Genomic DNA, 15,370 nt, shown 5'->3' with positions numbered 1-15,370 from the left:
CTCATTCTCTTCATTACTTTACTGAAGCTAGTTAATGCCTGTGTTTTTATCAAAGCTTTTTCTTATTTAAGGTATACCTAAATGCTTCGTGGCAAGATGGGGAAAAAAATCCTACTTGAAATTGGGGAATGAAAAGGGAAGTTTGTGATGCTTGGATTTCCAATCAGTTTCGCAATAAAAATGACTACTTAAACCCAATAAAATATTATGTGTTTCTATGTTATATGTATGTGTGTCAAAGCTATGATGTTATTATTGGTCACAGATGATATGGAGAAGCCACTCTATTGTCACAGCTGTCGTGGAAGAGAAGACAGGGATTGTCAATCTAGTACTGACCTCACTATCTGTGACCCTCTATCAGAGGTTGGTTAATGAGTTTAAGGTTCAACATGTATTTGTGTGAAAATGTCTTTGATGTGATTCCTGATTTTCAGTTTATGTTATTTCTTGAACTTCCTCTAAATTAAAATTTGATGAAAGATTCAGTTGGGAAAAAAAACAAACAATTTGATATAGAAAGTATTTTTATGCTTTAACATTTCTGTAATTGATGCATTACACTTAATGAAAACCAAGGTGATTTAGGGAATTTTTTGAATTATTTACTATACATTATTTACCTCTACTTCATGGAGTGTTAGCAGTTATCACCCATGTTATAAACCATGTATTCAAACAACATATACACTAGTACTGTGTATTTACAGAGATGTAGCTCCATGTTACATACAAGGGAGGATGGTACACAGCTGTATATTAAAGGCTGTATGGCTAAAGATCAGTGTGAAACAGTCTGCCCAACATCTACCAACTGTTCTTATTGCTGTCAGACTGACTTTTGTAATGCTGCTGTTCTCCCTGATGTTACCGTGACTACTCCGCCTCCAAATATTGTCACAGAGCAAGCAGGTACAAGCATGTTGTCAAAGACATATCACAGTCAAATCTAAGGCTTGCAAGGCAGCTAGTGGATATTTGGGACTTTTTTAATTTTCTTTTTTTTCACTCCACTAAATTGGGATGGGGTATGTGTAGTAATACTCCTGTTCCATCTGTTCCATTGTATATCATAACATCCCATTTTGAAACAGTGTCATATATCTTGAGAACCTCTCAACATTAGTTTATATTGCCCACTAGTATCATAACCTCTAGTTTTGCAGCTTATGTTAAGGTGGTCATCAGTTAAGGTTAAAGGGTCTGGAGGTGTCCGGAGTTTGATTCCAGGAATGGACATGAAATGGTATGGGGTCCACCTGTCCAACCATGTAGGTTTTTCCGAGTATTCCAGTTTCCACCCGCAGAAAGACTCCTGGCATGCTTTCATCCAGGCCAATAAAAGTGATAAATATAAGCTTATGGCTTGTTTTGCAGTTGTTGTAAAATTTTGACAGGTTTTACGTCCACTATTATGGCGTTTCAGTCGATAGTAAGACACAGTTTCTAGTTATTTTTTTAATTTGATTTCAGCATGTGGATATAGTGTGGCAGACATTGTGATACTGTTAGATGAATCCAGCAGTATAACCAAGCAAAACTTCTTCATCATGGCCAATTTTGTCAATAACATAATCACACAGCTGAATATAGGAGAGGATTCCATACGTCTAGGTCTTGCAACATTTTCAAGTCAAGGACATCTTGGCTTTTCTTTGGATTCTTATTATGACCGGGATCCCATGATTGGCTTTGTAACACAGCTTGCCGAACAGTACGGTGATAAATCCGGTACAAATGTAGCCGCTGGATTAGACCTTGTGCATTCACAAATATTTGGAGGCAATGGTAACAGGCCAGATGTTCAAGATGTTATCCTACTGGTAGGTGTTCAGACAATATTGCTCGGTCAGAATCTTCAGTTTAAGATTACAGAAACTGAAGTGGAACACAGGTCATTATGTATTTAAATTCTTCTGCTAAGGATAGGAACCCAGTGTCTGTGCCTTTGAAGTTAGTCTTACTCTGTTATTTGTATGTTTTTCTTTAATGTTCATAAAGTTACAAGAGTAGAAAACATTGTTGATGATGACAATACCTCGTGTGAATGTGTGTTTCAGAATCCTTGCTTATAATGAGATATCACATCTAATGATGTCATTTCAGAGGGTTTTGAATCAAATCTTACATAAAGAATGACTTTGTGGCTCAGAATTCAAGCGTCAAGGTCACCATCCCTATTTATAGAAAATTATAAACCCAAGAAATAACATCGCTCTAGTTATTTTGTTTTCGAAGAGGGATTTTGATTGGAAATTACACAAAGGTCAATGATATACATGTAATGTTTCATACAAGTTTTCTTCAGGATCCCAAGGTCAAGTTCACCATCATTATTTCTAGAAAATCCTCTTCCATCTGGTTTCCATGGTTATGTCCACCATTACTATTTATAGATAATCCTCATATATATATATCATAAATAAAGATCAAACAGTGTTGGGTGCCAGACATACTCTATCGTGCAGTTGGAATAAAAATTTTGATAGCAGTGCTTAATTGTTGATATGTCTTTATATAGAACACAAAGATAGATATATAACTACCGTAATATGTTTGTGCTTGTTAAAAGCTGTCATTTTCTATTTCATTTTACAGTTGACAGATGGAGAATTTCAGTCTGGCTACGAGAGTGCAGTTAATGCTGTACAACAAGCCAATATCAGTGTGTTGGTGGTAGGAATAGGGGATGGAGTGTTGCAAGCACAGCTTAGAGATGTAGCCTCCGATCCCAGATATGTCTTCACTGTGGAGGATTTCAGCGTCCTTGATACCATTGTGGGGGATTTTGTGCAAACCATTCCCTGTCCCCCTGGTAAGTAAGAAACTAGATGAGTTTTAGTCATAGAACTATTTTACCTTAAAGTTGTAATAGGCTGTACAATATTATTGTACCTTGACCAAATGTAAGACGAACATATTGCTCAACATATTATCAAAGATAAATAAAGCAAATTATTACTATTATTGTTATCATTGTTATAAATGAATGTAACAGAGATACAAGAAGATCCACCAATGGTTAGATTTCAGTACAAGCATGCACAAAGATGCGAAACCTGTTTAAGTAAAGGTTGATTTAATCAGCCATAACTGCCTTAAATGTCATCTGTATAGGACAAAAATACCTGTCCATATTAATCACTGGTACAAATGAAAAAATATTATAATTGAACCTCTATATAAAGGTCACCTGCCAGTAAAGGTATATTTTTATCTTCTTCTTTGGGTGGTCTTTATAGACAGGTTTGACTGTATATCCAATGTTTATGAACAGTCAAACTTATTTTATTGGTATATGGTGCTATTAAGGAGTTTGACTTGAGGAGTCTCAAACTTTGGTTGACCATACTAACTTAAAACATGTTGTGTTGTGTGTATTAGAATCTGGTATATTTCAAGCCAAGAATTTGGATGACAAATTTACCGATGTAAAAGTGGAAATTGTTGTTTCGAGTTCACAAACAATATTTGCTGAAATTGACAGATTCTCATTTTATATAATAGACAAAAACATTTCTGATTCAGGAAAGTGAAAATGACAGTTTTGGATCTGAATGTTCATGTATTTTTAAATGGTATTTGAATGATAATTTGGGGTTTATCATGATCCATATTCAGCTGTATGTATGCAAGATTAAATGTAAAAAAACATATCCAGGAACAGCATAATTACCTTCATTTTAGAGCCTCCAAGTTGTACACTCCACCAGGCTGCCACTTGTGTAAGCGGCCCACTCGTCCGTCTTCTTGTCACACCATTTACACCTTTACAATACCGTCACACCTTGTGCAGGTAAGTCCTAATTACCACATCAGTAACAGTTTGAAAGTCACTTCTACGTTTTTTATAGACACTGTACATACATTCATTTAATATAGCATTGTTACTTTATTACAACTAGCCTCAGTAAATTATTGTGATACATCACCTTTTCCTCAAGTTCAATGATAATAATTTCAAGTTTCTTGTGATCTAAGACTTATCATGTATTGAAGTTGAAAAAAATAAGTATAGCTGTGATTTACACCCTAAAAAATGCTTATACATTCAGAAACCTTGTTTTGTGAAAAGGAGGGAGTTTCATTTTAAGTAAAAAGTTATAATAACTGATGCTTACATCATATCAAATATTGTCCATTGGATCTACCCTATCCTCACCCTTGCCCTTTGATATCACTTGTTAGCCTCCTGGTCCTAGAACAGATACAGATATGCAATGAATAACTAACAAGATGAGTTATCCAGACTTAATTGACCATAAAATCTGATTGGCTGGACATATTGTTTTTTGTTAATTAGTGACTTGGAGATTGTCCAGGGATGTTTGTCCACATCTCTAATGAATTGTCCTATCTCCAATACCAACAATATGTACAAAATGACCACATGGATGAAGAATACATTAAGCCCTATGTGTATAGAACAGATACCACCTGTCAGAGATGTGTGTAATATTACAACAGCGGAAATGTGTCTACAGCCACTGATGCACCTATTGTCGAACAAAGTACTTGCATCAGATGTATGTCAGTAAGTACATCATTGACTTGTGCCCCATATGTAAGTTCAACCCTTTGTATCATCTGTCACAAAATATGACTTGTGTCTTTAATACCTTGGTGAGTCTTGTGACCTTCTTCTGTGTTATGCCTCTGTGTCTCAGTCATATAACTTGTTGAGTTTTGTGACCTTGACTGTAATTGTGTCTCATAACTTGTTGACTTCTGTATCATGCCTCTGTGTCTCAATCATATTACTTGTTGAGTCTTGTGACCTTGACTGTAATTGTGTCTCATAACTTGTTGACCTCTGTGTCATGCCTCTGTGTCTCAGTCATATAACTTGTTGAGTTTTGTGACCTTGACTGTAATTGTGTCTCATAACTCGTTGACTTCTGTGTCATGCCTCTGTGTCTCAGTCATAAAACTTGTTGAGTCTTGTGACCTTGACTGTAATTGTCTCATGACTTGTTGACCTCAGTGTCATGCCTCTGTGTCTCAATTATATAACTTGGTGATTAATGTGTCACTGACTAATTGTGCCTCAAATGACTTTTTGACTCCTGTTAGCTCTGAATTTTTTTTTCAGAACACTGGATGCAAGCTTGACTTGCCTTACCGAAGTCACAAAAGGAAATTGTTTCAGAGATGTTGTTGTCTCAGTGAGTCAGACACTTCAGATTGTCAGAGGTATCATAGGAGACACTTGCTCAACAGAGCTGAGTGAGAACTTATGTGTAATGGCCAATCCAGTCATTCTTAGACAAAGCTGCGATCAAAATGAAGTTGATAATTGTGTAGAGATGTTCAAAGACTTTGTTGATGGATACTCACTTTTCAATACTGAAGAAGAAGCATGCAAGTAAGTTGGTATTTTATAGCAGTGTCATATTACCCCAAACCAAAACTTCTCTCACAACCAACACCTCTTGAAACGAAATGATAATGTATAGAATGGTTTCTTTTACAGACTGTAGTTATAAAAAACTTCCTTTTACTGTTTCCTCTAAATTCCTAAAATCAAATTAATTTAATTAATTGTGTTTTAAAAGAAGCAAACTCAAAATATCTTCGCAAAATCAACCTTACTTGATCAATCACAATACCTGTTCCATGCGTTGGGCTGACTTTATTACTAGAACAGATCCCATGGTCACAGACCTAGTTAAAAGGTGGCTTTAAACGCTAGATACAAAAGTCACAGACCAAGCCAAAATTTACTTTAAACACTAGATCTCAAGGTCACAGACCTAGTTAGAAGGTGGTGTTGAACACTAGATCCTAAAGTCACAGACCAAGTTAGAAGGTGACTTTAAACACTAGATCCCAAGGTCACAGACCAAGTTAGAAAATGGCTTTTATTTTTCGATGTGATAAGCTACACAACAAAGCAAGAATGATGTATCTTGCAGATATCAGAGGTTGACTAATGTTTTTTCTTATCCACAGAGAGTATACCATTGTACAAACATGTTTGGAAGACAAAAGTGCTCTCTGTGATCCAAGTGTTAGACTGACAGCTAATACAACAGTCATGGATAAATTTGCAGAATTGTCTTTAAGTGGAGAATGTGCTGCATCTACCAGAGTCTGTCCTCTACCTGGACAGTGCTCCATTAAAAACGCCTTTGAACTTGCTGTAAACGCATTGAGAACATCACCTTCTTGTCGGTTAGTATTAGCAGATAAGAATTTTGCTATGACTGCATGAACAATATGTTTTATTAGACAACATAAACAGGTACCTTGTAAAAGTCATCTATTTGTTCAACCATGAATTTTCAATTGAACTCATTAAGTATTTCTTATTGTTTCAAATTACTTTTCAGATGCAAAGAAGATCACTGTTGTTTTACTTCTTCAATGCCTTTTTATCAGATAACCTTGAAACACATTTCATGTCAAAAATCATAATCTAAACTGCATAATTGTGGTAGAAAATCAGTCAGTTATCTATTATCATATATAATTAAGAGCCAACTGCTTGAATTGTATCAGAATTAATGGATTGTCATGTCTAAAGTATTGTTGACTGTTATTTCAACATTGTGGCAATTACCATTCTCAGTGGACATTTGGTTTACAGCTTTGGAAGTAACTGTGAACAAATGTGATAAGGTTTCTAATCAATTGATATGATATTGCAGCTCTGGCAATACCCTAATGCAGTCGATATCCAATGAGATCTATGATTGCAACTCCATCCAGAGGTACTCTTCTGAAACAGATTTTAAGTCCCTGCTGTCTGAGTGTCCTCCAATATCACTACTGATTCCAGCAGCAAATGATATCTTTGTTCCACTCACAGAGTGTGTGAGAGATTTTAACACAGCCATCACCAAGGCCCTGGACAACTACTTTGCGGGTATTAGGGATTTCTGTCCTGCTGTGCGAGGAATATCTGCATGCTTCCAAAGTTTCTATGACACATTAGAAGAGATTCCAGCTGGATTTTTATCATCAGGTCTCCTAAATGTCAATCATCAAGTTTTTAAAGAATTCCTCGATAAATCTTGTAATGGTAAGTGATATTGCTTAATGCATAACATGCTAAGAGGTTATCTTGTTCTTATTTGAGAATGTGACATTACTTACTTGGACATGACAGGTGTTGTTGATGAAGTAGAAAATGCTTACTCTTCTGGAACACCTGGTCTTATTCTCCTTGTACTTTTTTTCAGGAGTCTCCATGTAAATCTTTCTTTTGTCCATATCTTGTCCTAGTTTTATGGAATTTGAGTTTGAATTATGAATATGTTGCTATGTTGGTATTTTCTTTATGTTTTTTTTCTTGGCACTCTTTCTTTAAAGTTTACTTTTGACTTTTGTTTTATTTTTAAACAAATAATACAAACAGGTCCATAAATGACAGAATAACTGAGATTTGAGTGAAGGAAAGATTTATATGGAGACTTTAAGAATTAACACTATCAGGTGTTCAGGTATCATCGGGTACATCCACCATGTAAATCTAGATCAATCAAAGTAATGAAAATTTGTCAACTCAGACTTAATGGCAGTTTTGCAGTTCCATACAATCACATGTTACACATGTTATGTGTTCCATGTAAGAATACTCTTTCAATCCATTTGGTACCCTGGATACTCCAGGGGCTAAAATCACTTTCACTTTCTGCACCTGTTGAACATGTCATGGCAAATTTGAACGCATGAACAATGTAATTTGATTGGTTCCAGAAGAAAAAATGACCAATCATAGCCTGATAAGCTCCTTTTGAAGATAATAAAGGAGTGACACAGAACTTCAAAGCCATTACAATATACCGTTATGTGATCTCCAAATTCCTTTGATGTACATCGAAGGATCAAGCTAGCCTTTTCACCTTGTCCAGAAGATGTCGCACATGGAACCTACAATTTTGCCATGGCATGTTCTGAGGGTGCAGTGATCAAAAGGAATTGTAACCCCTGGAGTATCGAGGATACAGAGAGCAAAAGTAATTGTAACCCCTGAAGGATCACTTATACAGAGAGCAAAAGTGAATGTAACACTGGAGTATCGAGGATACAGAGAGCGAAAGTGATCGTAACCCCTGGATTATTAAGGATACAGAGAGCGAAAGTGAGTGTAACCCCAGGAGTATCAAGGATACAGAGAGCAAAAGTGAGTGTAACCCCTGGAGTATCGAGGATACAGAGAGCGAGAGTGAATGTAACCCCTGAAGTATCACTGATACAGAGAGCAAAAGTGAGTGTAACCCCTGGAGTATTGAGGATACAGAGAGCGAAAGTGAATGTAACCCCTGAAGTATCACTGATACAGAGAGCAAAAGTGAATGTAACACTGGAGTATCGAGGATTCAGAGAGCGAAAGTGATTGTAACCCCTGGAGTATCAAGGATACAGAGAGCAAAAGTGAGTGTAACCCCTGGAGTATCGAGGATACAGAGAGCGAAAGTGAATGTAACCCCTGAAGTATCACTTATACAGAGAGCAAAAGTGAGTGTAACCTGAGGAGTATCGAGGATACAGAGAGCAAAAGTGAGTGTAACCCCTGGAGTATCAATGATACAGAGAGCAAAAGTGAATGTAACACTGGAGTATCGAGGATACAGAGAGTGAAAGTGAGTGTAACCCCTGGAGTATCGAGGAGAGGGAAAGTTACCCTGGAGAGAGCAGAAAGCGAAAGTGAATGTAACCCCTGAAGTATCACTGATACAGAGAGCAAAAGTGAATGTAACACTGGAGTATCGAGGATACAGAGAGTGAAAGTGAGTGTAACCCCTGGAGTATCGTGTATACAGAGAGGGAAAGTTATTGTAACCCTGGAGTATCGAGGATTCAGAGAGCAAAAGTGATTGTAACCCCTGGAGTATCGAGGATACAGAGAGCAAAAGTGAGTGTAACCCCTGGAGTATCGAGGATACAGAGAGCGAAAGTGAATGTAACCCCTGAAGTATCACTGATACAGAGAGCAAAAGTGAATGTAACACTGGAGTATCGAGGATACAGAGAGCAAAAGTGAGTGTAACCCCTGGAGTATCGAGGATACAGAGAGCGAAAGTGAATGTAACCCCTGGATTATTAAGGATACAGAGAGCGAAAGTGAGTGTAACCCCTGGAGTATCAAGGCTACAGAGAGCGAAAGTGAATGTAACCCCTGAAGTATCACTTATACAGAGAGCAAAAATGATTGTAACCCCAGGAGTATTGCGGATACAGAGAGCGAAAGTGATTGTAACCCCTGGAGTATCGATGATACAGAGAGTGAAAGTGATCGTAACCCCTGGATTATTAAGGATACAGAGAGCGAAAGTGAGTGTAACCCCTGGAGTATCGAGGATACAGAGAGTGAACATGATTGTAACCCCTGGAGTATCGAGGATACAAAGAGAAAAAGTGATTGTAACCCCTGGAGTATCGAGGATACAGAAAGAGAGTGATTGTAACCCCTGGAGTATCGATGATATAGAGAGAAAAAGTAATTGTATCCCCTGCAATATCGAGGATACAGAGAGTGAAAGTGATTGTAACCCCAGGAGTATCGTGTATACAGAGAGGGAAAGTTATTGTAACCCCAGGAGTATTGCGAATGTCCATATGGACACTGAGTATAAATCATTCATTAATTTCATAACATGTATATTAACTAAGTAATACTTGGAGATATATGTTACATCTTAAAGTTAATAAAATGTTTGCTTTTCTTTTTTCCCCAGAAGAGACATAAGAAAATATATATATTTTCTCTAAAGCTTACTTGAACAGATGTTTTTAGTTACTAGTAGATAACCAGCATTGTGTAAAAAAATTCACAGGGATAGCTTTTAGTATAACATTAGTCTGTTATTTAGAAACTAGATTAAATGCATATCAACTATGTATCCTAAAAGTAAAGGTCATGGAGAGGTCAAATGCTACTGAATGTGTAATACGTCTGGTTGGTATCCTAAAAGTAAAGGTCATGGAGAGGTCAAATGCTACTGAATGTGTAATACGTCAGGTTGGTATCCTAAAAGTAAAGGTCATGGAGAGGTCAAATGCTACTGAATGTGTAATATATCTGGTTGGTATCCTAAAAGTAAAGGTCATGGAGAGGCCAAATGCTACTGAATGTGTAATATATCTGGTTGGTATCCTAAAAGTAAAGGTCATAGAGAGGTCAAATGCTACTGAATGTGTAATACGCCTGGTTGGTATCCTAAAAGTAAAGGTCATGGAGAGGTCAAATGCTACTGAATGTGTAATTTATTTGGTTGGTATGTTATTTCCTATTGATATCTTTGGTTAATGTTATCATGATTGGATGGGATGGAAAGTACACAATGTACAACACAGGTCAAAACTTTTACCCTTTAAAAGTCACATTTCCATGTTTGCAGGTCTACATAATCTGCTGAATAAATTTGTCATCTTCATCTACACCAGCCAAAACTTTTGCCTCATGCAATCACATTTCAATTTTTGGTCTACATCAGTCTAAGTAAATTTGTCATCCACTTTTAGATTTAAAGATGAGAAATCTTCTACATGTAGGATATTTTTTGTGCGACAGGTTCAGAGATTGTCATCTGTGAGGATTTCACTAAAACCATTGAATGTCCTGAGGGAGAGGTTATTGATATCCAGGAAGCATTTTATGGAAGAGAAGACAGAATCACATGTTCCCTCCCTAACAAGCCCTTAACAGATACAGCTTGCTCCTCCCCAGTAGCTCTCGACAGATATAAGGAAATTTGCTCCAATAAAACCACCTGTAATGTGACAGCCAGTAACTCAGTGACCGGAGACCCATGTGTAAACACTTACAAATATGCACGAATCACATACAGTTGTGTCGCAGCAAGTCCTGGTAAGTGGTGATGTATGATATTCATAGATTTTCGTGTACCAGCCATTTTATGGTCGGGCATATGCTAGTGGTAACCTTAGCTGTCGTTCTGTCATAACTTAGTTACTCTATAACGGATGCAAATATGAAACAGTAATTTGATATATAGTTGTACAATATTGTCTGCAAAATATCTGTTCCTGTTCTTCAGAGGACCTTACACCATTGCCAGACTGACATGGATAATTGTAGTTAAATATAGTGTACCTTATCTAGGTACCAGTCCATCCTTAGAACTGTTCTTGATGGGCAGCCAGGCTAACACTGAACTGTTGAGTGTGGGATAAAGGTCATTCCTCTCGAACTTGTACATGGATCTCGTCTCTTAAATAATAGACAAGAAACCAGTCAATCATTTTTATTAATTGCTACATTAAGAAATTGACATTTCCATACTAATGAGAACGATTAAGGAAAAACATATTTCTTCATGAATCAAGTCTGGATTCCTGACATGATTATCAAGCTTATGTTCTGGTCATCATAATTTTGTGACAGAGACAGTATTTAACACTATGTACAAGTCATATTGATCCCTTCATTTTACATGAACACATGTATGCCTCTACTGTGATTTGACAGTGAATTTAATTTGGATATGACATGGATACTGCTGTTTTCAATTGTAGAAAAAAAAATGAATTATTTCGATCTTTGTCATGCGTGCTTTTAACTTCCAACTTATTCTAGAGGGATTAAAGAGAAGGAGAATTTCATGAAATTCATTTTATTAAATACATTGACGAGAGTCTGCACACCTGGAGTATCTTGCTGTTACTGATGTAAAAATGAAAGAAATTTTCAATTTACACTCAAGATTTCAGCTGTTCTTATACATTCAGATATTAAATAATCAGTGAATGTAAAGTATTTTAAACTTCCACTAACATATCAGATTTTAGGCTAAACGTAACAGTTAAATTTTTGACCTATTGCTACCAATCCTAGCATTCTGATTGGTGGAAATATTCCAGTCATGTAGCGGTGACCCCTAGCCACAGTCTTTTGCTATAAGCAGTGTCATACATGCAAACTTTCACTCAAATATTATACTGAAAACTTACCAAGAATTGACAGACTAGATGTTAATTCAGGAAAATATTCAGATTAAAATTTTTTGCGTCAATCATAAACTAGCATTGCTGAGCTGGTTACACATGCAGCAATACTGACCATTCCTTGTCACTGCTAAGTAAAGTCTGTTTTGTTTACTATAGATGTAACCACAGAAACAGATGATTGTCTTCAGAAGGATGTAGTGAGGTGCATGGGTTCTTACCTGTCAAATGCCATGTTTATTGGACTGTTTCGCAATCATGACCGAGAAGAGCTCTGCAGGTATACACACTGACATGAAGTTTTTATCAATCCATGAAATAGTTAGGGCAAATCCTTTGAATATTAACATTGTTTTTATCATGTTTTTTTTTTTCATTAAAATTCTTAATTTCATTTCTTTTATTAACCTAGCTATACAGAACTGTAATAAACAAGCATGTATTTATTGTTAGCTTTATTTCAGGATACAAAATAAGGAATCTGCAATGCTTGTTCTGTTTCCTCTACATGTGTCGGAAAGTAAAGACAACTGATTACTTTCTTAATCAATTGACCATTGACAAAATGAATAGCTCTATATGGTCCAGGGGCTTGATAATGGGTACACCTGGCAAGCAGTTCTTAACTTGACATAGGGTAGTATAAATTGGAGTTTCCTGTTATAAATTACCTTGACCTGCTTTTGATGATCACAAGAATCAAATATTTTGAAAGCGCCAAACATTTCGTAAAGAATTATAAGTTTAAGAGAATCAACATATCAGTTCTGTCCCTTTATATTTCTGATTTCATCATGAAATACAGAACAAAGCTTTTATGTGATGTAGTCCGTGTTCAAATCGCAAAATTAACAATAGTGTCTGCAGCTTGAAATGCCCCTAATTGAAAATGTTGGTCACATCTGAATTGTTGTTGTTTTGTCTCAGCCTTCTTCATCCATCCATTTTCTAGTTTGAACACTTCCTTCTTTAATCATGTGACCTAATTAATTTACTTTACAGGAGTTCTTTATCCTTGGACACTTGTATTTATGATGGCATGAGGAACTGTTCCACAAGGCTTCAAAACCAGTACAAGCATTTATATGATATAGGTAGCTCAGTCATCTCATATAGTGGTGTTTGTGAGGAGGCGGATGGAGAAAACGAGGAAGAAGATCGGATATCCTGTTCTCCCCATCAGGCTTGGGAGTGTATAGCCAGACTTGGCATGGATCTGTCTTACTATGAAACAAGTAGAGACAGAGGTGATATCTGCAGGTTAGCTATACAGTAAATTGTTTCTGTAACTACATCTATAATCAAGTGTTGCCAACTCACCTGATTTCATCACTGATATTGGCAATAAAATTATCAACTTAAATTTTGAAAAATGCTAAAATTACATAATATTTCTCTACTTTTGGTTAAAAGTTTCAAATTGAACTTTTAAGTCACCATGGGGCCAAAAGTATGAAATTTACTCAAATTTCAAAAAATCTTTTTTTCAACACCCAGGTATGGTAGAATCAAATGCTCTTCATTGATGCTTCAACAAAATAAATCTTGCATTTCTTCCAGGGGAGGAGGTTAACTTCACTGTGATTTTTATAGAAAAATTGCATTTTTGAGCTTAACGTTGTTTATTTCCCACTGGAAAAGAATTACAAGTATAGGATGACAGTTTTGATGGTATGCATGTATTGACACTAGCTTTCTATCATCAAGGTCACAATTTTTTTCAGGACACTTGAAAGCTACTTTGTAACACTTTAACCTTTATATTCAATATTACTTATCTCAGGTAACTGTCAAGGTCGCTAGGCCTCTTTTTTTTGTCTAATGTAGTCAAAATAAACAAACATACCATAGAACATTATCTTAACACATTGATATGTGATAGCTATTCAGTAAAATTACCTGATAACCCTTTAAATTATCTTGTCAACCTTGATTTTAGAAGGTATGGCTAGATATTATTATACAGAAGGTTGGCGACACTGTATATTATGATTAGGTAGCTCCATACAGTGCTTCCCTACTGAAATGGTTTGTTTGCACTTTCTAACAACAGATAGTCACCTGTTTATAAATGCATAGTTTCACAGTCTGTGTATTATATATCATCATATAGCTTATCCAGTTTTCAGAGAAATTATATAATTTTTTAACAGATCTATATCCACCTGTAGCAAAATTGTCCCAATGAAGCCTTTGCAATAGAGGTAAAACTACCTGACCAAATAAACCAACAGCATCTTCCTCATACTGGTAACACTTGAGTGTTAATCTACTCTCTTTATAAATATTAAACAGATGCCAACACCATGAAAGGTAGATTAGACCCTGAACTAATTGTGATGATTCAACAGTAGCCAAATGGTCATGGCTTCAGGCCATCTCTTTCACTACCCCTCCCACTTCTTGGTCACAGATTCAAGACCTACTTCGGGCAGTCGACAAGTACTGGCTGCAGTCAATGGTTTTTCTGCAGGAGCTCCAGCTTTCCTCCACCAACCAAACCTGGCATGTCCTTAAATGACTGTGGCTGTTAATAGGATGTAACGTGACAATAAAGTGATTGTGACATGTCTATTAATTAGGATTGTTCACTATTCCATACTGTTCTATTTTTCAGACTCGCCAAACATTCTACAGACTGTTACCATCACTACCTCTATGACTGCACTGATCCAATCAACACAGCCATGTCCATAACTATGAACAATGTCATACACTATGCCCTAAGGATGTGTCATGAGAACTACATGGAGCCAAAAGACACTGTCTACCCCTCACCACCTCCCATATGTGTTGACCCATTGGAAATGACCGGATATCGCTGTAACCATGTAAAAGCCCTCCAGAGTTTAAGCAATTTGTTTGAGGAGATCTTCAATCCTTATGGCTCGCAACAAAGGCTGTGTGTGTAAGTATACAGTGTAGTTCAAAGATATACATGGCACAAAGCTCATTTTAAAGATGGCAGATCTTCCAGTAAACACACTAGAGTTGATTTTTTAGTATGTTTATGAGGTTTTTTAAGCAGGAGGCTTGTAATTATACCAACTTTAATTACATTCAGAAAATACTCTATTAGTTCTTGTTAAGTTACCAGCAATAATTTGAGTAATATTGATAAGGTGTTAAGTTATAATGAGTGACATTCCTCTTCTTATACAATGGAATAAACCCAGTAATGAGACCAGCCAAAAGATGGAACAGTGCGGATAAGCATTGTGATGTCACAATACAGCAGGACCTTTCGAGAGGGAGGATGAATTTGAGATGAGGGAGAAAATTTATCACACTTTTGTAATCCTGTTAAATAATTCACAGAGGGTGAAATGAGCACAAGACGAATTTGTGAATAGTGGTTAAAGGAAGAAAATGCACAGGATCTATGTATAAAATAATATAATATAGATCTTGTATAGTGTAGACAGACAGGTGTCTACATAGTTAATGTTGTGTAAGT

At 36.4% G+C, this 15,370-nt stretch overlaps 1 protein-coding gene across 1 annotated transcript in view; it reads left to right on the top strand.

The window, feature by feature from the left end:
• The window catches only part of LOC132551440 (uncharacterized), a 47,037-nt gene extending 32,212 nt beyond the window's left edge, over positions 1-14,825 (top strand). The window contains exons 22-34 of the mRNA XM_060215578.1: positions 266-366; positions 711-912; positions 1,474-1,823; positions 2,599-2,815; positions 3,688-3,796; positions 4,304-4,534; positions 5,093-5,365; positions 5,953-6,174; positions 6,651-7,024; positions 10,520-10,816; positions 12,073-12,193; positions 12,916-13,173; positions 14,531-14,825. Coding sequence (XP_060071561.1) covers positions 266-366; positions 711-912; positions 1,474-1,823; positions 2,599-2,815; positions 3,688-3,796; positions 4,304-4,534; positions 5,093-5,365; positions 5,953-6,174; positions 6,651-7,024; positions 10,520-10,816; positions 12,073-12,193; positions 12,916-13,173; positions 14,531-14,825 — 3,050 coding nt within the window. The remainder of the gene's footprint in view (positions 1-265; positions 367-710; positions 913-1,473; positions 1,824-2,598; positions 2,816-3,687; positions 3,797-4,303; positions 4,535-5,092; positions 5,366-5,952; positions 6,175-6,650; positions 7,025-10,519; positions 10,817-12,072; positions 12,194-12,915; positions 13,174-14,530) is intronic.
• The last annotated feature ends 545 nt before the right edge of the window (positions 14,826-15,370 follow it).

The sequence above is a fragment of the Ylistrum balloti genome, unplaced genomic scaffold (genome assembly GCF_031769215.1).
Source record: "Ylistrum balloti isolate Yb309-2 unplaced genomic scaffold, AGI_CSIRO_Ybal_v1 Utg370198, whole genome shotgun sequence".
NCBI lineage: Eukaryota > Metazoa > Mollusca > Bivalvia > Pectinida > Pectinidae > Ylistrum > Ylistrum balloti.
Note: the sequence above shows the minus strand (reverse complement) of the source record. Positions and strands in the feature narration are given on the sequence as shown.